Genomic DNA, 24115 nt, shown 5'->3' on the forward strand with positions numbered 1-24115 from the left:
TAGGAACACCAAGGTGTTTCTGCATATATAAAAAAAGGTCATACGCATCAAGCAGACATATGTATTCCATGTTACAGCTTCACACCCCAAATTCATCACTAGAAACAAACCAACATAAATTAACCTTTATGCAAATCCAGCATTTCAGCTTCTCTTGCAATTCAGATGTAAAACCAAGTAAAAAAGGGGCCAGTCTCACTTTGTCTTACCATCTCCATCTGAAGGATTTCTACCTCCTCTTTAGGCAACCCAAGACTGAAGATACGGGCACAATGCCAACACTGCTTTTAAGCTCATACAGAAAATATTATGGGGTAATCTTAGTATTTCCTGGTCACACTCCCTTAGGCAACTCTATACTAGTGCAAATGTCACATCCTGGCAGTGAGTCCTTGGACACAGGCTCCATTTCTTCATTGATTTATTTTAAAATACTACCAAATCATTCTTTTTTTAAAAAATCAGTTACAGAGACTGATCCAAAATCTGCTAAAATGAATGGCATTCCTTCCATTTATTTTCTAATCAGTCCACTATCAGTAGAAGCTAAAGATTTCTTCAAATAGATGCAAGCAAGACCTTTGCAGCAGACTGTCCTTCTTACCTTGGAAAATCTCTACTAACTTAGCTAACAATGGTACAAAAGCTCCGTGTTAATTCTGTCAAACAGCTGCATCCGTGGTATTCCTATAATAAGCACCATAATCAAAATAAAGTAGTCTTAACTTCTTTTTATTTCTTCTGTGGAGGCTGCACTTGAAAAGATTTCTTCAAACAGATGCAGCATTACCTAATGCACAAGTATTACACCTTTTTTTAAAATTATGGGGGGGAAAGGGGGAGGAGACGACAAGTGGGGAAGAAGAATCCCCACCCCAGTCATCCATCAAGTGTACATCCAGGCCACTGCTCTTAAGAAATCTAATATATGCTAAAAAGATACAAAAAGACATAAAAAGCTTTCAGAAATAAGAATGCTTCAGAAGTTAGATTTTAATATTGTCAAGTAGGGTTTTTGCCAGATTATAAAGTTGACTTAAATGCCAGGATACTGCACGTCACAGGCAGCATCAACTTACATATTGCCTGTATTAGTGGCTGAAGTGTACTGCTGATTCCAAAGATAGACTATCATCATCTGTGGGGGAGAATAAATAAATAAATAAATAAAAATTGGCATTCCCTACCAACATTGCTACCTGCTGCCTTGAAGCACTCTTTTCAAGTGCAGCCTCCACAGAAGAAAAAAAAAAAAAAAGTTAAGACTACTTTATTTTGATTATAGTACTTTCCCCAGGCAGGAATTTTTATTTCAGTTAGAATCTTTAAACCATTACATTTTCAGTGATGCATTTTTATATTTACAGTTGACATCTTCATAGAAGAATGAAACCTTTGAGCAACAGCTCTAAAGCATGAAGGTTGCCTGCAGTAAGTACTTAAATTATTTTACACCCAAATGGAGCCAGTTGTTTTTAGCTAAAATTTAATAAACCTTAAATCAATGACCTTTCCTTTACTGAAAGCTCGCACTTGGGAAAACTAACTTTCCCAAGAAACATTATTTTGGTGAATAAATGCCAAACAAAGGGCTATTTAAATCTGAACATTTTCTCAATTTATAGCTCGTGAACATTCAGTTGCTAAATTCCCAACTGCTACCTAATGTATAGAACAGTGGAGCCTTGGTTTAATCACATATCATTGATTTCAAAGTGTCACAGTGATCTCATTGACAGTAATCAATAATAATCCAGAATCCATCAAATATGCTCTTGCACTATCATTCATCAAATTTGAATATCCCAAAATTAATTGTAGGCATGTGAAAGAAAAACAACCTAGAAATAAAATTTTAAAAAGGGTACAGAAATGAACATCAGCAAACTTCGAGAAAATAATAGTGCATCTGAGCATGCTTCATGCCTGCTGGGGTAAGTTAATGATGAATCACACCTTGCCTTCCCAGCAAAGGCTGAGATACATTCTTTTTCAAACATGAAAATACACAGCAACCGAAGGCAGCGGACACACTGGTAAATGACCAAGCACTGTTTTATGAACAGCCGTGTTAGGTACCGAATATTAAATGTATGGCCAGTATGTTACAAACTGCACAAGCACATTACACTATGAAGAACTGCATATCGCAAGTTAGCCACTGCACTTCACAAAGCAAGAAAGGATAAAATTGCTGCATTTCCGTACCAAAAGCATGAATAGATGTAGCCACTTATCAAAGAGCTGTTATTGTTGCCGAGGACTCCTCTCTCAACACATTCACCTGTAATTTTGTCAAGGTAATAAATCCTTCCATTCATTACAGCACACTCAAAAGCACCCTGCTATTTAATTTAAATGGAAAAAAGGCCCAAAGTGTCTAAAACATTTACTTTTGCTAATGTAAAAGTGCTGGCATTTTACTTCATTCCTGATAAGCCGGTGCCAATGGATGTGATTATTCTTTTCTTATTCAAAGCATATCAGTAGTTCAAAAGCACTCTCAATCTTATCAGGTGTATGAACAGCACAGTTACTGAAAACAGTTTGTACTGCTCCTCTCTCTTTCTGCCAGGCTATCAGATAAACCCAACTAACTAACTGTATTTACACACAATCAAACATAAGCTGTGTCTTCAGCTTGTTTCTAGCCTGTTTCTAGCATATTACAGGTTTTCTGCTGCACATTAGTTGTAACTATACCAGCATCAGTGAATTAGAGCTTACAACAAAAATAGTCACTCCGTAGTGCTTAACACAAAAGAGACATAGGAAGGGAAAAAATGAGAAGAATTTTGTGAAGAATGATCACTTCCCTCTCAATATTTCACAGGCATTTATCTGGTACTACTTGGAAAAGAGTGTGGAAGCAATAGGTTTCAAATGCATTCAAAACAGATCTGACACAGGCCTTACAAGTATAAAAAAATCATTTCTATTTACTTTTTTGTTTATTTTATTCTCCTGTCCTCTAAGAACTGTCTCTGATTTGCAAGGGGTGAGAAAGTGAAAGAAAGAAAGAAAGGAAAATGGATACAGTGTCTGAAGGCATTTAAATACCTTTACTGGTTGTGTCCGGAACAAGACAGTGATTTCTCATGATCCAACATCCACCTGGCACTAAAAGACCCACCACAAAAACAAACAACAAATCCCCCACTCTCCTCCAAAAAAGCCTCTTGGCAACTCTCCTTTTCATTCAGTGTCTCAGATACAGAATTTTCAGTGCTAACTACGGAGGAGTAATATCAGCCCAACTACTTTGGAAGGGCTACAGCTTTGAAGATTTTGCTGCTGCACATCCATAGGAAACAGGCACAGCATCCCCTTCATTCTCCTCAGGGTGACAGGGTATTCCCAGGAAGAGCACAGGATTTGAAGAGTTAAATGTTAACCTGGCTGCGCACCGGGCGCCTTCGGCTCACAAAATGAAAACTTCTGGAACGCCAGGAGAAATCCTGAGTTTCAGCTCTTTGATTAATTGCAGCCTTCCTGGAAGCTGAAGCTCCAGCCCCTGCGTGGAGGCTCCTTCCCACCGCCCCCTCCCAGTGACAGCCTTTCCCTGAGTACCTCTGATGGAGCAGCGAAGGGCAGGCCCGTGCCACCACCTGAGCCCATCCCGCGCCTCTGCCTGGGCTCCCGGCGCAGAACCAGCCATCCTCGAGATTTGTGGGAGAACAATGAGCCGAACTAAGCCAAGTGTGCAGCGCCGGGTAATGCGGCCGATTGTTGTTTCTCCATCTGTGACACCAGGGCCTGGTGATTGATGGGACAGGTGTCATTCATACCAATGTCAGCCACCAGCAGTGGCTGCTCCGCGCCCGAAATATCGCCCAGCACCAACTGGGCCCGAGCGGCCCCTGCCAGGAGAGCCACGGGGTGTCCCTGGATGCTACCCAGCTATGGGGAATCCCAGTGTCACTCCTTTAATGCTGAGGGGAACAGCTGGTTGCAGACGTAGCATTTCGTGCCACTTCAGAACATCTCATCCGTCCCATCATGGTGGCGGCCGCTCTAAGAACACTGACAGGGAATTCTTTCACTGATGGAAAAGTGAATGTAATTCAGTAGAGGACACCCTGCATTCACAGAGCATTAAACTACCATGGTAAGGGGTGAAAAAAAATTCCACTTTTTGCTGTAACAATTTTACCATTCTTCAAAGATAATTTTGCTAGCAATACATGGGCATTTGCTTTGGAAATGCACACAAAATCTGTTTTAGAAGGCACATGAGTTTTAGGGGTTTTTTTTTAACTACATGCTTTTTCTTTTTTTTTTTTTCCTTAAAAGTGAAAAAACAATTGCACAGGAGAAAGCTTCACAGACTTGCTGAAATTAATACCTCTGAAAACTATTTTAGCATTAATACTTGCCAACCAAGTATATCACAGTCCACCTAAAGCAATAAAATACCAACTTAAACACAAAAGGACATTGGCATTCATCCTTCACAAAGACAGGAACCACATCCTACAGCCAATGTGGAGACAGAAACAAAATTTAAAAGTAAATAAAGAATACATAGAAAATTGCTTGATCCTTTCTCTTACATTTTCAATATATGGAAAACTACACAAACTGCCAGTAGTACTCTGCGAAGAGTACATAAAAGAGTATGATTTCACCATTTTGTTAACTATTGTTTTTACTAGATTTTCCTGTTTTGTATTTCCTTAAAAATATTCATGTGTGAGATTGAAAAAAGTGTTTCTTCCAAAAACAGCTCTAGAAACAAAATCCAGAAATAGAGAGAAAGGGAGAAAGAGCAGCAATATCACAGGTAAGAACAGACTGAATAAAACAAGTCAACTCCTCCCCACCCATCCTAGTACCTCTATATGGGAAGGAATTTCGGAAATGCTTAGGAACAAGCTAGCAGTACATTTTAGATATGACTTTTTCATTTCACTCAGCAGCATCTCTACATCTACAGGACTTTAAATTGTTTCATATCTAGCTGGCTTGGGGGCTGGCGGTGTGTGTGCACACGACTGGCTTATAATTTTTTAATTGTATTTTTAGGGTTTTTTAATTTTTCTTTTTTTTATTTTGTTTGTTTAGGGTTGGGGCTTTTTTCTGAGGCCATTCAAAACAAGCAACAGCAACTCCACATCATCTTCTCATTCTAACTTGCCAAAGCCATCAATCTCTGATCACACCTATTAGAATCTCACTGTAGCCAACACTACATTTTGCAACAGCTTGACCAGTTGTTTAAGGAAAGAGTGTGTGATGGAGCAAAGCTAAATCGACACATCTGTGATACTTCTGACACCCCTCAGCATGGCTAATATTAATTTGTTTTCTTTGGCTAGGTAAGTGCTGCCAAAACACATTACATATGGTATGTAGTTCCAATCAAAATGATGAAAAGGAAATGTGCAGGGGTTTTTTTTCACTTATAGCAACATGAAAACACACAGAGTGGTAAGAGACATCTACACTACGCTACAGAGTAATAACTTGGAAAACCCCATATCACTTTATCTTAAAGTCTGGTTTCAGAATACAACCCTTTAAGACAATCTGCCTCCCATATAAAGACAGCAGCTCAAAGCTGCAAAGAGTTTTTACCCAGGGAAAGAGAATATAATTTTCATTGTATGATAAAAGGATATATTTAGACTATTCTCATGTGCGTAAGGGTAACCAATCACATTTCAGCAGGTTATAATATAAATAAATGTGCACAGTTTTGTACAAGGATATTATAAATGGCTTGATGAGACCGAGAACAAGGCCCCTCCATTTCATACACCCCGCTATACTAACTTACCACAGTATATGGCGATCCTCCTCCAATTTCATACTTAAGGTTCTGTATTAGTGTCACAAAAAAAAAAGTTTTGTGTGGGGTTTTTTTTGTTTTGCTTTATCTTGTAAATCATTTTTATCTAAATAAGAAAATTTCATCTCGATGACATAAAAATTCAGGATGCTGACCCACGGTAAGAATAAGACATTCAGCGGTAAAGAAAAACAGCATATGCTTGTTTTATACTTTGTAAGGGTACTTATATCGCTCTAACTTTCATTAGGCTGTTAACAGACATTTTTTCTAGCAAGTACAAGAAGCTGAAGTGAAAAAATAATTTTTATTTCAATTTTAAAAGAAATGGGTAATGATGCTCTGATTAAAAAGCTATGCTACTTAAAAGAGGAAAATAATTGGAAATTAGATAAGATTCCCTTTGATGCAAACCTGCTATATTAAGGAACAGCAAAGTGCAAAACCCTTCGTTTGAAGGAAATACAAATTAACTGAAAAACATTACAAGCATTATGTAAGCAAACCCAAGAGATTTAAAGCTTCTGTAACACAGAAAATACATAAAATTGTTTCATGAGACACAGAAGTCAAAAGGCAATGTCCTATAGAAGTTACTCTCCAAAATGCTACTGAAAAAGCAGTATCAAGTCCTTTAAAGAATAATTAAGCAATACTATCTGAAATAGCAGTATACAATTCAGTTTAATATTTTTCTTTAATGTTTCATGGTATTTTTACTTCTGGACAACAGAACCATAACAAAAGAAGAAAACAAAAAACCCACAACCATAGGACTTTTGGAGAGGACTAAGGACCATTAAAATTGAGTATGTATTTTATATTTTTGTCTGAGGACATCATGATGTATATTAACAACCATATGCAGGAGGCTTCTGCCCTAAAAATAATTACAGTCTTTAGATGCAAATATAACTGTGTGTCCAAAGATATATTTAGCTGAAAAAATAAATATCTGTTTGACAGCCAAAACTTACAGTAATGTGAATAAATGTTGGATTTTTCATTTACTTTACTTGGAAGAGAAGAATTTTATAAAAAAATACAGCATCTTTTAAAAGCAAAACTGTGAGTACAATACAAAACCTGCTAGATTACATGGAGAATCTGATATAAAATGAGGTGTAAATACTTTACATTGCTAGCCAGCTCTCTTCTCGTGGATAAGAAAAAAAACACATAAAACCACATAAAGGCAGCTGCTTTTTGACAAGCAACTGCACAGAGGGAAGTTATATAGCTCTGCATATATATATATATATACTTACTGTGTATATGTCTGTGGCTAACACACAACAATAGATGTACATTGCCAAAACTGCATAAGGAATACACTATACACCTGGAACACACACAGAGGCATGCATATAAACGTGTTTGAACACAAAACTTGCTGTGCACAGATGGAAGATTTCACATAAAATGGAAACAAAACCAAACCACATACGTACATGCTGCTACAGATACGACTGTGCATGTATGACTACCTAAGTGAAGCCGAAAAGACGATACACGAAATGTAAAAGAACATGTAATAAGTGGAGTGTCAAGCTGCAGCGACTGTTGGTGTCATCCCTGCACTATCAAACATACATATGAGTATGATTGGAGACAGAGAGGCCAAATATTTCACTGTCAGAGCATGTCGAGAAATGCAATTCATTTCTCTCTCATGTGCTTTAGGACAATGACAATTTAATACAAGGCCAGTGGATGTAAAAGAGATAAAAACTGAACAAACTGGCCCAGCATAATCACAGATTTCCTCTAGAGAGCTCAGTAGCGTGAGGCTCATATGCACTTGTAACGGATCAACATTTTATTGTTTCTTCCCTTCATGAATTTGCTGTGAAAAAGAATTCATAGCAAAGCTTATCTTATAGACAAAGGCTACTTCAGGCTTCAATAGGAGCAAGAATTGCTTTCGTATTTTTTTCCTACTTATCCTATGCATTTTATTTATTCTACGCAAAAAGATAATTATCTTATATACCTCCTTGAAAGGTTCAAATAAGCATTTTTTCATTCCTACTTATAGCTCCACAGAGGTGCAAGCAACCTCCCTGTAGGCCCAGGGTCAGTCCTTTAAAAACTGTTCTGCAAAACGAATAATCTTGTCACTTACTCATGAATGTATTATATTTTATACCATAATTTTTCTACTGTAACTTTGTAACATACAGAAACAGCAGCATAGTGTGTGGACTGACATCTGTGAGAATAGACATATCATACTTTTTAGCTACTCTAAGCAAAGTGGGCTTCAAGTATTGTTAAATATTATCATAGACAAGTTACCTTCTCTATTTGATGAATAGCACCATGTATTTGAAATTAATTGCAAAAGTAGGGCTGGCTAATGAGGTGGCCCTTATCTTTTCTCAGCAGTGCAAGCACAAGTATTTTTCTGCTGGCTCAATATTTTTTAAATGCCCAAAGTGCTATTAACTAAGTTGAAATCTGATTAAAATATGAACACTAAAATATTCACAGCAGCTAATGCAGCTACACAAAAAAAAGCTAGGGAAATTCTTATCTCTTTTCTTATCATTAAGCATGTGTTTTGAAAAATAATAATTAAATAAATTGTTCCCTACAGATTCTCACAGTTGTTTTGCTTCCCATTAGCATCTTTGAAAACAGTTTGTTAAGACAATAGTTATTCTTTATTATGGAGCTATGGGGATGATGCCCTTCTACCTACCTCAGTTTAAAAAGAAATTTGTAGGAAATGTTAAAAGCTTAAGGTCTGTGAGAAAAAGGACAGTGATTCTTAGGAATAAACGGGGTGTGGGGGGGGAAAGTACGAAAAAAATGATCAGCCATTCGAGAGAATTAATGGATATCCACAAGGGCTTTGCTAATAACACGGGTTAATTACCGCTGCAACGCACCAGGCTCAGTAAATAAAAGAGCACAACCATAAACACATTAAAATGAGCACCCATCACTAAAAGACGGGCAAGCCCCAGTAAAGGAAAATCTTCCAGACAGGCATTTCAGCACAAATCCTTTATACTTTCTGCAGGATTCAAAAACTTGCCAGCAGTGTAGCAGAATGAAAAAAAGCAAAGCCCTACGACCGGAAACAGGGAAGGAAGAAGGGACCAAGGCCTGCCTGCTGCCCAAGGGGAGAGCCCTGAGAGAGGCCAGGCAGGGGCTGTACGCCTGCCCAGGGTTGTGTGCCACCCCACACACCGGGTACCCGCTGGAACATCAGCCTGGGGCTTTATTTCTCAGTAACAAGCTATCTAATAAGACAAACGGGCGAGGTTAAAGACTTTCAGAGCCTGGAGAAACCGTGGAGCGGAATCAAGTGCTGCTTCCCACTTCACAAAGAAGCGCTCTTCAGCCTGCCCCTTTCCTGCCTTTACAAATGAAAGACACCTCTAAAAAAATTCTTCAGCAATTAGAAGCTATGGCAAAATATTTTAAAGAGTGAAACTGACATAAACTCTTTTATGTTTAGCACATAATCACCTTGCACACACACAAACACACAAATATATGTACACGTGAATAACACACACACTCATATTCATCCATACACAAACATAATCCGGCCAGACTCACAGGGTGACTCCACAGACCATTCCCACATCACAACATGAGAATGGTTAGAAAAATATAAAATATGTATACCAACCATCACTGCACTGGAGTACTCACATGATGTGACACCTATGTCCACTTTTTAAATGTTACAGCCATTCTACGCAACCTTTATTTCTTGTCATCTGCGTATTCTATCGGTTGTGTTGTAAGATGAAAATCTAGGCACGGGAACAGATGAATTTGTTTCACATTTAAACACTATCGCATGTTTTTAAATGGAGAAACTGGGAAAGCAGCTACACATTCAAATGAATGAAACACAGTGAGCCACAGAACGCAAATGTAGCGTTCAGAAGCTTTCTGGAGTTACAAATCTCCTCAATTTTCTATGTTTGGCATTCAGAGACCATGTTTAAATTTACTAAACTACTCCTGTTCTCTCCCCTCCCTACCCCCCCTGCTCTTCTGGAGTGTTTCAATTGCCTTTCCTTCTTCCAACAGCTGTGACAACTGTTAAAACAGTCAGTAAAATTAAGTCCGCTCTATAATCCTTTAGTCAACGTTACATTTTAATCAGAGGTTGAAGGAGATTTCCCGTTATGAACGCAGTGATTCATTTAAAATTATTAAACTGACACGTATGTCAAAATGAGCAGATATATTTATTGCATCTGTTAGCTTATTAACTATTAGTAATTATTAATGCTATTGTTATTGCTGAAAGAGCAAAAAGCTAAGACTGCAGCTGGCTTTAAGTTATTGCATTCTTTAACAAGCTCTGCCTTAAAATCAAAGCATACCTAGTGATGGTCAGACAGATGTCTGTGCACTCCCAAAATGTTCGGACAATTTTTAGCTTGAATCCTCTCTACCCTCATCCATGAGAACTGCAGAAACTCCTACATCTATTTGTATGTCCTTATGCTTACATGCGCACATGCATGTTACAGTATGTAGTCAAACCACAGTTACTATGGATATTAACAATGTGTAAAACTCTGGTGTTTATTAATTGAGATGGAGAAGCAGATATGTTTCTGAAGGTTAGTTCTTCCTCTGTGTCCACTCAACCCCACATGCCTCCAGCCCTGCACTCAGACAATACATTGCGAGTGTTTTAACATTACTTTTAATTGAGCCAGAGGAAGAAAAAAATTAGTCTGAATCTTGCACCAGAGCCAAAAAGACATGTGCCCCGATTTCATTTAAATGCATCTACTCTAAGAGGCTTATCTAAACTAATCATTCAAATTAGCTGTAAGAAGGTAAATTCAAGAAAGCTCCTTTGGGGGGGTGGGGGGCTGAAACATCCACAAAAAAGAAAAACAAAAAAACAAAAAAAACCCACCCGAAAACCATAGAATATTCAACTTATCGTCTTTTTATGTATTTTATGAAAAACGCGTCACTGTTAGTAAAAGCTATGGAAACTGCACTCTTACATTACGAAGCTACCTTACACTATATACAGTGCGCTGACCTATAAACCATAGCTGAGGGGGCACCCTACCTCTGTTTATTTTCTTTTCTTCACCCCCAAAACACTACAGTGGGTTTTCCCCGCGTCCCCTTCCCAAACTGTATTCCTGTGAGCCAGGCTATTTGTTACATCCCATATTATGGCCCTAACATGCGATCACGGCATTCACTTTTCATGCCTGGCTTAATTACCACCAGCCATGCACTGTGCAGGCAGCAAGGACAGCTAGTGGGCATCTACCTATAGTACACTGTCACCTTCCGTGCAGCCTCTCCGCGGCCGCGGCTGGGGCGATGCTGGCTGCCAGCCGGGGCTTCTCCTCGGCGCTCCTGTCACTCCCGGCCCAACACCAGGGCACAGCGACGTAAGTGGCTCGACATGAAGAAAAATGAACCGGTGACAGCTCCCGAGATATACTAATATTTAATCCCGGCTGCGGGCTGAAATCAAGTCCAGGAGCCGCTCCTCAACCCCAGACCGCCCGGTTCTGTTTGGGCGCCACGCTTTCCGCCGGAGTCACTCCGCCAGGTAGCTGAGAAGTGCCAGCCAAGAACTGCGGCTCCTTAAAAAGTGTGTTCGGCTGCCTTTTGTAGGGAGAAGCGGGCGCGGGGAGGGACACGCCGTGCGGCGCGGACCCCGCCAAGTGCCCCACGCCGCCCCCCCGGCCGCTGACGCCGCGGGTCCGGAGCGGCGCCCCCCGGCAGGGCGCTCGCACCGCACCGGCGGCCGCCACCGCACCGGGCACCGCGCCGGCGGCCGCTCCCGGCCGGCGCCCCAGCGCGGCGCGGGCTCCCTCCCGCCCACCGCCGCCTTTCCGCCGGCGCTGCCAGGGGAGCCGGCGCACCTGTCAGACGGCGAGCGCCGGGGCGGCCGCGGGGCCGGGCGCTCGCCCGCCGCCAGCACCGCTCCCGCCGGGCGCCTCCCGCTCGGCCCCCCCCCACGGCTCGCAGCGGCCGCGCAGCGCCCCGGGCCGGCTCCCGCCCGCGGCCGCGGCGCAGCGTTACCTGCAGGGGCGTCTTAGGCGCCTGTCATGTTTTGGGGCAGGCGGCGTGCGGCGGTGGGGTGGGGGCGGGGAGCGGTACCTACTCTTCCTCGTAGTGCAGGGAGAGCGGCTCCGGCAGGCAAAGTTCTACCGAATCCATGTGCGCCCGGCGACCATCCTCCGTGCGCCCCCGCGGTGAAAGCAAAGTTTCCGTGGCCGAGCGCCGCGCACTTGGCACGGGCGCGCTCCGGGCGCGGCGGCGGCGGCGGCGGGCGGGGACCAAAAGCTCGCCCGCGCGCCTAATCAAGGACTTAAAGCCCCGCGCGGAGCTCATGAATATGCAGCAGGGCTGTACATATGCATCCCCCCGGCCCGGGGGGACGGCCGATTGGTGGGGCCGCGGCCAATCAGGCGCCAGGGGCGCCGGGGCGGCCCGGCGCGCGGGGCGAGCGGCAGGTAGAGGGTGGGGACGGGGGAGCGGCCTGAGGCGGCGGCGGCGGCCGGGGCAGAGCCCGCGGACGTGCCCGCGCCGCCGGACCGACCGCCGGGGGCTGCCCGCTCCGCTTCCCTCCTTCCCTCCCGCCCGCCTTCCCTTCCCGCCCGGGCCCAACTTCGGCAGGTACCTTGGCAGGCTCCCGGTTAAGGATTGCGCGCAAAGGTAGAGGATGAAGTTTGCGCCGCCGCCGCCGCTGCCGGTCGTGGCGTTTCGCTGTGGCGGCAGCCGGGCTCGGCTCCCGGCGCGCTCTCCTGAACGCCGCTTCCCTAACCTTTGGAACTGCTCGGCGCCGGGGAAAAACAAATAATTATAACGCCAAGCGCAGCCTGCCGAAGCCTCTGGGTAACTCAACTTTTCATTGTCGTGCGAGTTACTTTTGGGGGGAAAAGGGAGGGGGAGCGGGCTGGAATTTGACTATGTATATATGATAGCATACATAAAAACATATAAAAATTATAACAACTATCTAATATAGAGATATATAATTTCCTATTTAAAAATTAAAGGTTCCTTTTCTACTTAGTTAAAAACAAAAAGAAAAAAGAAAGAAAAAATACGTTCCTAACAAAACGAGCACTCAATTCCAGCCCTTAACATAATGGGTGCTACTGGGAGCCAATACAGGTATGCGTGTTCCTATACAGGTTATAGCGCCATCGTAACATGGGGGGTTGTGTGTATATATATAAGGCATGTGTCCCTGTGCGAATATTTGGATGTTTAAATGTGTATATTTAGAAATGAGAAAAGATCCAGAACTGATCAATTTTCTCTGTTAGTGTGCAGGGATTAGTGTACCAACTCAGCCTGCCTCATTTTAATGGGATAAGGGCTGCACTGGAATAGCTCTGCATTAGTAAATCTGAGAGAGTGCCTAGACCTCTACAGTGTTTGGGGGTTTGGGTTTTTTGTAAAGTAAGTTTTGCTGAACGAAAGGGACAATAAGCACATAGCCCTATAGGCAAGCCTGCATAAACATCACCAAGCCGGGTTCCAGCAAAACACTGCTTACAGCCAGCTCAGAGTTGTTCTCTGGTTATATGAAAAATTCCTGATTAAACTTGTTCCAACACTATGACCATAGTCAAATTTAGGGACATTAGGGACACTGTTTGCACTGAAACACATGCATATATCCCATTTTTAAAAGGATCGGTAATGAATATGGGATGATTTTTTTTTTTTTTCAAAAGCTACCACCTTTACTTAATATTACAACTAAAGCACCATACGTATTTTCCAGGTTCAAAGCGTTTCTGCCCCTACCAGTGAAAACAGATGCAGGCTGTTTTTCTCCAGGAAAAAAAACCAAACCAACACTGGAAAGACAGTAATTTCTTAGAATGCAGCTCAACTCTTATAAGATCTTTTGTGACTGGAGCCCTAACATGATGCAATTGGCAGTCTTTTAGATCAAGACAAATCAGTGCGAACCCTAGAGTGCAGTAATACCATTCACAAATGGGAACAGAAATGCCCTCTCCAGATCTGTTTCACAGCATTTTACACACACACACAAAAAAAAAAATACAGAAACAGGACCAAATTCCAACATATATAGGTTCAATAGACATGTTTGTCTATGTTTACAGCAAAGAGATTCCAGTGTTCTGTATTTAACCTTATGTGAAGACTGGGCCTGCTTCCTACGAAACTGGTGTAAATACTTGCAATTTTAGGAATCAGAACTCACACAGCAAAACTACATCTCAGACCACTGTATATAAAAGCAGGTAGTAAAAGCTTAATTACCAGTAGCATTATGCTGTCTATATTGTTAAATGTGATCTCTGTAATTAAGATGTAAATTTGCTTGTGAGCAGTGAATTAAAAAGCTCTGAAATATAGAGTAAAATTTAAATACTCTGTAGAAACATCAGGGACAAAAAAAAAAAAATAGCAGTTTTTACCAAATTTTAAAACGAGAGGCATTAAATCATGTTACTGTGTTAGAACATCCTCTTTAAGTAACAACTTGATAAATGTAGATTTTGGAATCAAATCGAACTTGAATATGATGTCTTTATGTATAGTTATCTGTATGACTATATACTCAAAATACAAGTCTTATAAACTGATTTACATGTGCACATGAGCAAAACATACAAATACATTGTTTGTACTGAATAACTCTGTGTGTAGATTTGGTACATGAGTATGTCTGTTTATAAATTTATACCCAAAATATCTATTTTTCAATATTTTTTATTCCAAAATGCTTTCAATACATGTGTATGTCTTTTTCTTACATAAAAATCACCCATAAATGAATCCCTGTAAATGTGTGATTTGATATGGTCACTTTTCTGTATTACATTCCTTGGAATACACCTTCCTTAAAATCTGACAGCTAATCCACTTTGAAACCTACCAAAGCACAGGTTAGCTTCATTCCTACTTTTGTTCATTATCTCCTAAGATTTTATATTCAGGGGCTGAAACACGATGGTCTCTCCTTCTGTCATGGTCTGTCTTCCTGTAAGCCCTCGTTTTCACATTCCCATAGTTTCCACTACCTTGTGAGCTTGTTGTCCCCCACCCTCCTCTACACTCCCAAATAATGCATTTTTCCTCTCCCCCTGTGAGCCATCGCTAGTTTTCTATCAAGCATCTTTCATCCAAGCAAGCAGCTCTCTGCCCTGCCAGTGCTGCCTCTTGGAGAACCAGAAATACTGTGCTGTACTTTGCATGTTGATAAACAAAGCAGTTGGCTTCTTCCCCCAGGGACTGAAAGTGTCACCTCCACCAGACTGGGGCCTGGAATTCCAGCTACATTCTTGAACTTGGGTTTCACAGTTACAGATCAGTTTGGGGAAAGTGGAGGAAAAAAAAAAACCAAGATAAGAAAGAGATTACAGCAGCAAATAAACTGGGGCTAACTGTAGCTTCATTTTAAGCTCTTCTGTAGAAATAAATAAAAGCAGTAGTAGGGGAGGGAAAAAAGTAAACCAGGCATCAGTTTACTGAATTTTGTCAGGGAATACACAATAACAACGTGCATGCAAACACATATCTGCAATAACTTATCAAAATGTACAGTGCAAAATCTTACCACAAGGAGTCTATATGAAACAGTGGTAATGGAATCAAGAGAGGGGAAGGGAAAAATCATCAGGAGTGCCTGTACCAGTCAAGGGGCATTGCTGAGCAGCATCTCCATTTCCATGTCTCTGTGCATCTAATTTTCCCTGTGTGCCAAACAGTACATCTTTAAGCATCTTCACATCTAAATACTACAGACATTTCAAGGCATCAGAAGGGCCAGATTCTTAAAGCACAACCACTCAAGGCAACTGAAATAAGGTTCAGTGGCACTTCACAGAAGCCTCACAGTACATTGTGTCAAATGTGTATTTACCAAAAGGAGCAACAAGCTTAAGCCAGCAGGGAAGCAGCAAGAATGTGAAAGTCTGGTAGCTGCTGAGGATTTATTTGGGAACAAGCATACTGTTAACTTTAGACAGAAATTCGCAATACACTATGGAACCTTATTCAAAGTCCAGCTGGAAAATACCATATTGTTAAGAGTTTGAAATAAATACTGATGTGTCATCAAATATGTGATCTTCTCTTTATTCACAATCACTGACTAAAGAAGCACAACTCAGATGTGATCTCACTCTATGCTACAGTGATATTTACATTAGAACAGTATTGCCACTGTCTACTTCTCTTTTGTGCTTCTCACTGGAAGGCACTTGGTGCACCCCTGGATATGCTGCTAATGAGTTTTTAAAAACACTAATGCCTCAAAAGTTCAAAATTCTGCTCACCTGTTTGAACATAGTTGGACAAATGCTGTCAAGTTATTATTACTTAAAAGCCATCTGCTACTTCAGTCTGTATTTACCATTAATTACTCTTTGTTTTGATCTTAGGGAAAAAAGCTCACACAACACAATCTCTGATGCTCCTTAGAACTTTTCCACAGTGTGTTCACAAATACACGGAGCAAGGCTTTCAGCTTTTGCTGCTACACTCAGTTCCAGCATATAAAAAATATCTCTGTGAAATAACAGCAATTGCCTTACCATGTTACTGAACTACATTCAATTTATCTGGTCTCAAATAAATACTCCATATTTTCTCCTTGTTTTATTTTCAAGGGCATGGGTATGGGTATTTAAATGACTGCTTTCACTGGTACAGAATAGAATCTGTTCACACTGCTATAAATGAATATTATTCTCTTGACAAAACACCTTTTCCAAAGCCTCTGACTAAATGAAAGAAAGGGAAAAAAGAAAAGAAAAAAAACCCCAAAAAACAAAAAAACAGAAAAAGGGAACCGCACGCACATTGCCTGTCACCCACCAAAAAAGGTCTCCTCCCTAAAGATAATTCAGGCACACACTTCAATATGGATATCTCACTATCACCCCAAGCTCTTTTTTTAGTGTAAGTTTCTTCAGAGAAACTGAAGTGCATTACTGTCTCAGACAGCCAAGGATAAGATGACTGAGGGAATTCAGTTGCTCTGTTTAATTAATACAGGATTATTTCACTTTCATTTTGTGAAGCTAATAATATGACTGGTGGAATGTCAGTAAAAATTAAATCATAAACTAGTGCAGTACCAAAGGGAAAACTTACTTTAGTTATGGAGTATTCCCAGCAGAAATCTTGAAAATCTTATACATATTTACACTGATAAAATACCACATGTACTTCATGGGATACTGCAAGCTTTTTACAATCCTTGTGGCATGTATTTACAGAGTAAGAGTTAACATTTTGAGATTATACATTTATAAATGAGTTGCAGTTGTATTGTTTCTTGAATGTTAAGCACCACATACTAAACGCAGGAACACGTTCAAGGTCAATGCCCTATTTTAGACCTTTTCAGCAGCTGTGATATTATGATAATCACACTTAAAATATTCCTATAGAAAGAGTAAATTAGCCCTTTTCACTAGAAGGATTATTATTATAAACAACAAATCTGAAAGAGAACAAATTCAGATTTCTCTCTTTGTTTGTTGTTTTTTGTTTTAGTTTGGTTTTTGGTTTTTTTCCCCCAGCAATGCAATAAATTGCTGTCTTTTACTGTGATGGCTTTTCTACCCAGGAATTAAAAAAAAAAAAAAAAAAAAAAACCAAAAATCCCCAATACTTTATTCTGCACTTATATTACCTTTTGGTGGATTTCTTTCTGGAGGCCTCGTCTATGTAAAAATACCTTCCTTAAAATGTGTTTATGCTTTCTGTTAGAATCAAAACATTCCAGTTGACATCCCATTCTATCACCTATACTGCAGTGAAATGGAATATCCCACTAAACCAGAAGGGAAAGAAGAAAACTTAGCATCAGCAGCTATTCCTAAGCAAGATTAGGGGTTTAGCTCCATCTAATTGAGGGATGAGACGTGTCCCTCAATGGGTCTCTTCCCACTCCCCCACCTGCCCTTCTACCTGACTGCAAGCTCAAAGTGCTAAAAATAGAAGAAGATGGAGTGTAAATATTTCCCCAGTGAAAACACCAATAATCTTTACTGTGAGCTGACACGAATTGCTTGTTACACTGCCCTAGGATATCATGGCTTGAAGCAAGAGCGCAGACACGCACAGAGCCACCAACCACCCTCAAAGCTTTTGTGCCATCTATTTGGGCATGTCCATGTCGCAGAGGCTCCTACGACATCTGACGTGGAGCCGGGACACCTGCTATACAAAACGCATCCTCCAGCCTGCCTTCCCCCACCCCCGACTGTCCCAGCCCATCTTCCATCACTCTTCTGCCTTTTTCTCCCCCTGCTCCCCCTCCACTCCCTTCACTCTGGCATTTTTATTATTAATGTTATTGCTATTATTACTGTCCAAGCATAAGCTGATCCACAGGGGAGCCTGTGTAATTTAACCCCTCAAGCACTAAATTCCTTCACATGTGCCAAAGACACAGGTTTGTTGTTGCCTCCAGCAATATCCCAGGAAGACGAGTGATGGCGGTGTCATATCATCACACAGCGACTTAATCTATTGCGACACCCAGGGAACGGGTAACTGAAGAGATTTACAGAACATGCTCTCTGCCTGAATACAAAATGTTATCCCCTTTACCAACAAACTCAAGTCACAAGAAACAAAGTGAAACAAATTTTGCCCTCTTACGGCTCATTGTTTCCATAACTGCTTTATCCAATCCTACCCCCGTGTTACTTGTCCCACTGTACATCTTCTAGCTATACAACACTTTTTTTTCAACATTTTTGTTCTCCATCCTTTGTTCTTCTCGTGTTCTCTGATTAACAAACAGCTAGATCATGTTGAACTGCCAAGTAACATAGCCTTGGAAATCTTTTATCCATACACTAGATGACTGGAACCATCACTTACATGAGGGTTATCTCTACATACTGCCTTTATGTTGTCTGACATCTAATACATGCTTTTAAAGACAATAGATTAAAGGGGTTGCACTTTTTAAAGGTGCAAGGAACACTAAATTAAACACAGTTTAGCTACAATAAATACCAGCCTCAGGAAGGCATCTATTTTAACTACTGAAAGTCACAAACCCCCAATCTGTTTATCAAGTAGGGACTTTCTACATGGTTATCCTGTTATCCATAACTATTAAGGAACAATTCAATATAATAAAGCAGCCTGTAACTGTTCTCGCTAAGATCGAGGTGAGATTCTCTAACATTTCACTGACCTAGGAAGCAAGAATTTGGCACAGAATTAATACTGGAGACAAATGAGACTAGTGAAACATCCTCAGCTCAGGATAACCTGATTGTGCTGGTGAAAAGAGCTTTCACCATGGGAAATTAACAGCTCTGAAACCACTGGTAACAAAGGCTGAGTTCAGATGCTCAAGAGTAAACAAATCCTTCCTCCCCATAAAGTAATAGCTACTCTTATCTCTAGACACCAAGATCTAAAATAGGTAGAGGCTTCCATGAAGGCCACTGGACTCTGTCCCTGTAGTAACAGAATTCTGATTGTTTCAGTATACGTGCCTTTTTTAAATGCCTGTATCAGCTGACTGACTGAGCACTCGAAAATGTAAACTTTGTTTAGGGGCATAATTAGACTGCAGGTTACATGATTTCTTGGACACACACTTGTGTGCCTAGGAAGACATTAAGAACTCCTTGTACTTCTCCCAACCATTAAGACAAAGAGACTTAAAAGAAAGGTTATCAGGGATATACAACTCCCAGATGGTAACTGTGTGGTTCCAGGGGTTTGAAAGAAAAGTGGAATTCACCACCAACTGCTCTTTTCCCAGCTCCTTCATCTCCAGCCCCCTGAAAGTCCAAGATCTGATGTGTCAGGCTGCACTGAGATGCTGTTCAGCATTGCTATATTCCTTTCCACTTAGTGGAGGGTAGGAGATTTAGAACGCCCACCAAGAAGATGCCAGTGCACACCAACACAAGTGCAGCAATCCTGCTATCACCATTAGACTTACACACTAACATTTAAGGGAACATTAATATCATTAATACAATACGTAAGAGTCACACTAACAAAAATACCTGTGTTAACTGACATTATTACAATTAAAATATTTTTTCTGGATCTATTAGTAAGTATGATCAAATGACAGCATATAATCATAATGACATCCTTCTGCAGCTGAAGCCTTCTATTATAAACTCTGTTTCTGTCCTGTAGCAGCTTCACTTCTATTGACCAGACAGTTAGCCCTGCTCAATTATTCAATCTCAAATCAATAGATTTAGCTCCACTTATAATGGTTAAGGTGTAAACGTTATGCATATGCTCTTTCAGCTTAATTCATTTACTTGCAAATTTGAATTTATATCTTAATTCATTTTTTAAGAAACATGCAAATTTAAGTTTTCATATTAGGCTGGTTTTGCCTCCCACCAGCTCTGCCCCCATTTCAGGTGTTACATTTCCAGAAATCGAGTTAAACTTGCCTACGACATAAACTTCTGTCTTTCACAGATAAAAAAGGAAAAGTAAGAATTATAATTATTTGATTCTGATTATGCTGAATAAAGCAATAAAATAGCAGTAAGACTTTTAAGCAGATCCAGTCAATATTTCATTGCTGAAGCAGTCACTCAAGGTGTGAGATGATCCAGAAAGTACAGCCTTTAGACTTACTGCACTTCTGACACTTGTATCACAAACAATTTGGTTCAATTACTGCAGATATATCTCTGTGTGTGCCTATACCTACACAAACCACATGTAAATGTATTATACTATAGGCTCTTGGTTACCTACATGTCTTCACACACAAAAAGTAGGTGACAAGAAAGTAAGCTGAACCAACACATGCATACATATGAAGAGAATGTCTCTATCTTTCATTCTAGTTAGAAGCCACTTTATTAATTTTGTCCCTCCAAGCTTACAGAGCTTCCAGGTGACAGCCAGATTTTACATTCTTTCCTCAATCAAATGCATGTTGACTTGAGTAGCACACAACCCCCACTCAGTACCTCAGCAGTGCAGAACAGAATCCTGATAACCTACAATGCTTTAACATTGTATAACAGATTCCTGATTACCTAATTCCTCAAAGTACGTCCATTTTTTGTGCATCTAGGAAACAGATCTAATACTAGGGCCATAATGCAGTATCTTTACTGACCAGGTAACCCAGAATAATATGGTTACAACTTATCTGAGCCTGAGTTCAAACAATACTACCCAAAATGAAATACTGATTTCCTGGGGAACACCCTTGCTGTTACCTGATTTGAACCCTTCCAGGACTGTGTCCAAAGGAACTGCAGTTTATAAGCAGGAGGATAATGCCAGGGAGCTGTTATGGCAAGAAAATCTAAAGCAATTTCTGCATGCAACCATTACAATGTGACTGTTAAGAGACAGATAAGAATTTCTCTAATATTGTCAAGGAAACAATAGGCTTAAAAAATTGGAAAGGCTCTCAGAAATAAAATATCAAAAGGAAAAGTTGCAACTCAGTCTTCCTACTGACCTGTTTAGTCCAACTTCAGATTATTTGCTCCCAAGGCATTAACATAAACTTCTCCAGTGTTATTAAAGGCCATATCTGCATTCTTTAGCACTGCTTGAATTTAGTACACATATTTTCAGAATTCTAACAGTCTTTTATTCAATAATGAATTTGGCAGAAAAACAAGAATAGGATCTCTTTTAATGTTACTTTTCTAAATAAATTATCTAAACCTGATTTAGATCTTTGAATCATGCTTTGGAAGATGCAACTTGGAGTTTTTGAATAAAGTGAAGCACTTAAGCAAATCAGACTTTTATTCTTCATCCACTGAGAAGCCTGAGATATAAGATGAAAGAGCTGGGCTGCCTTTCTCTCTCCTTATCCTGCAAGGTTCCTTCATTTTCCCTGTTTTCCCAGTAGATTTACTTGTAAATCTGGTGACAGCCACATTTGAAGTCCTGAGGTCTGACTCCTGACCTCAGTTATGTTAGCCCTTCCCTGCAGAAGAACTACCCCTTGGATCACTGACTTGCTATTATTCTATGGTTAATAGACCTGAGCTGTGCAATATTTTTTTATCTGGCTACAGTCCTATCTCTAAATTCTCTATTTTGAATGAATACCGATTTTGTGACATGAAGTCTGCTATATAATGAAATGCAAACAATGAAAAGGCTAAATCAGTTTACAAAAAATCTATTTGTCAAACAGTGTGGAGATGCTCCCAATTTAGTCTGGGCAGTGCATGCAGCTCTTGATAAGGGAGTTAAAACCCAGCCGTTCCACTGCATAAAAATAAAAGCATCAGCAAGGGAGAGGTATTTTCTTTAGAACAATCTTCCCTAGAACCTGTAGGTAATTATTAAAAAAAAGAAAAAAAAATTTTTTTAAACCCCCCACACCCCTTGGATTCTGCAGGAATTTTCCAACAGCCAGGAACACTGTTAGAGGAGGTAACAGCAAACGCCTCCCCAGCGCAGTCCCCTTATGTCACATTTGCATTTCTATTCAGCTACATTGCCTGACAATGAAGCAAATGGGTCTGCCTTATCTGTACAATTCCGGACAACAGAGATTTCTAAGCCATACAAAGGAACGAGCTTAACATTCAGCACTCAACACCTCCTGGTGTCCCCCCCCCAACCCTCCCCGGCCCTGGGGGGATGGCGGTCACACAAACACCTGGCCACGCCACAGCCTGACACCCTCGCATGGCATCCGAAAAGGAGCCTGTTAAGAGAATTAACAATAAAATACAAGAAAATGCGACCGAGACTCTTAAGGAGCTCGCCAGCCTCAAGGAAGAAAATAGTGCCAACCCTCCAGATTTTCAGGCTTTGTTTGGAGCGTAAAGGAGTGTCCCCGGAATGTAAAAGTAGATAATATCTAGTCAACAATTTGGGTCTCCCGCCGTCCCTTTTAGGCTGGCATTTAATACAGCAGATGAAACCTACAGATCCTTTTATCAGGAAAATTTCATATCACCCTAGTTTTCATTAGAAAACCTTTAGCAGCTAGGCTAGCTAACTCATGCCATTTCATTGCACTACGATGAAATTTCCGGCTAATTCCTTCAAAATTAATATCGTCTGGTTTAAAAGTTAGAAAAGACACGAAGAAACCTGCAAAAGCTGAAACCTCCAGATCAAACTTGTGTTATGACAGGACTTAAGCCAGGTATAATACAGGCTAGGGCTTTAAACAGAAAGGAAAAAAAATTACAGTGACATGGTTCTGTAGACACTTTGGCTTTAGTCTGGATTTACATTATATATATATATATATATATTATTTTTTTTCTATATATATATGTATATACACACACACACACTTACACATTGTATCTGTCTCCTTGTCCCTCTCGCTCTTGCTCTCAAATACTCAGGGTAACAAAATAGGCCTCAATCTCGAGTATGAGAAACTTCATTGTGAAGAGGGTTATCCAGATGTTTATTTGTATAAGCAGAAGTAATCTGGGGTAGCAAGCATGGAGAGGGAAGTGGGAGAGTGTACCTCTTTTTGTCCCAAATAGTATATCCTAAAGCACAATATACCTTTTACATAGCATAAGAAATTTTAAACTGCTAGCTTATACTTTAATTGTCCTGAACTTCCAGGTAAGTTTATTCTTTGCTGTTGAACAAATGCTGAATTTCTCCCTAGAGGTGGTTGCAAAGAGTAGTGATGCTCTATCTTTTCCTCACTCACACAGTTTTGAAGATTTACAGGCATGAATATCATCACGTTAACATAAAATGATATTACTATTGCCAAAAAACAAGGCAGTTAAGCACAGAGGCAGTGAGGAACGCAGAACACTTACTCAGATTCAAAGGAAACCCAAAGCTCCTTAAAGCAGCCCATTGCTTTAAATTTTACTAATATTGATGCAACAAAAGCTTCTGTGGTTGTTGCCTTTGCATGAGTTGGAGCAAGAGGCTGGAGTGCATTCTGCTCTTCAAGTGCTCGTAAGGGAACAGCCAACTTTTATTATCCTTAGCACCAAGAATGGCTTTATTGCCAAGAAGGTATGAAACTAACATCGTCCTGGAATCACACCTCCTAAAGCACTGCAGATCCCTCAAACTCTGTCAAGGTGACAGATCACTTTTACCTTTAATTGTGCAGGCATACGAGCAAACTTCATACAAGGCATCTGCATATGGTGCAGTGCAGAGCAAAAGTTAGTCCTTACACTTACTGTGATCAAACTAAAGCATAGGACTGAATTAAATAATTGCTACTAATATGTCAGTATTTTAAAACACTTTTCTAGACTGTAGTGCCAGAGACACTATGAGGTTTCACATACTTCTACATTGTTGGAACTACTTGTTTTTGTTGATTTATTAAAACAACAATTAGTACAGATGGGAGAGAGATGTGGTAGCTGGGGAGAG

General features: G+C 40.5%; 1 protein-coding gene across 9 annotated transcripts in view; it reads right to left on the reverse strand.

The window, feature by feature from the left end:
* Nucleotides 1-24115, reverse strand: part of ESRRG (estrogen related receptor gamma) — a 374879-nt gene that overhangs the window by 148952 nt on the left and 201812 nt on the right. Inside the window, exon 1 of one of the 9 annotated variants that reach the window (XM_032102999.1) lies at nucleotides 11913-12066. The exons of the other annotated variants lie outside the window; for them this stretch is intronic. Coding sequence (XP_031958890.1) covers nucleotides 11913-11968 — 56 coding nt within the window. The 5' untranslated portion in view covers nucleotides 11969-12066. Of the gene's footprint in view, nucleotides 1-11912; nucleotides 12067-24115 lie in introns of those variants that run through there. 9 annotated transcript variants of the gene reach the window in all.

The sequence above is a fragment of the Corvus moneduloides genome, chromosome 3, assembly GCF_009650955.1.
Source record: "Corvus moneduloides isolate bCorMon1 chromosome 3, bCorMon1.pri, whole genome shotgun sequence".
Classification (NCBI taxonomy): Eukaryota; Metazoa; Chordata; class Aves; order Passeriformes; family Corvidae; genus Corvus; species Corvus moneduloides.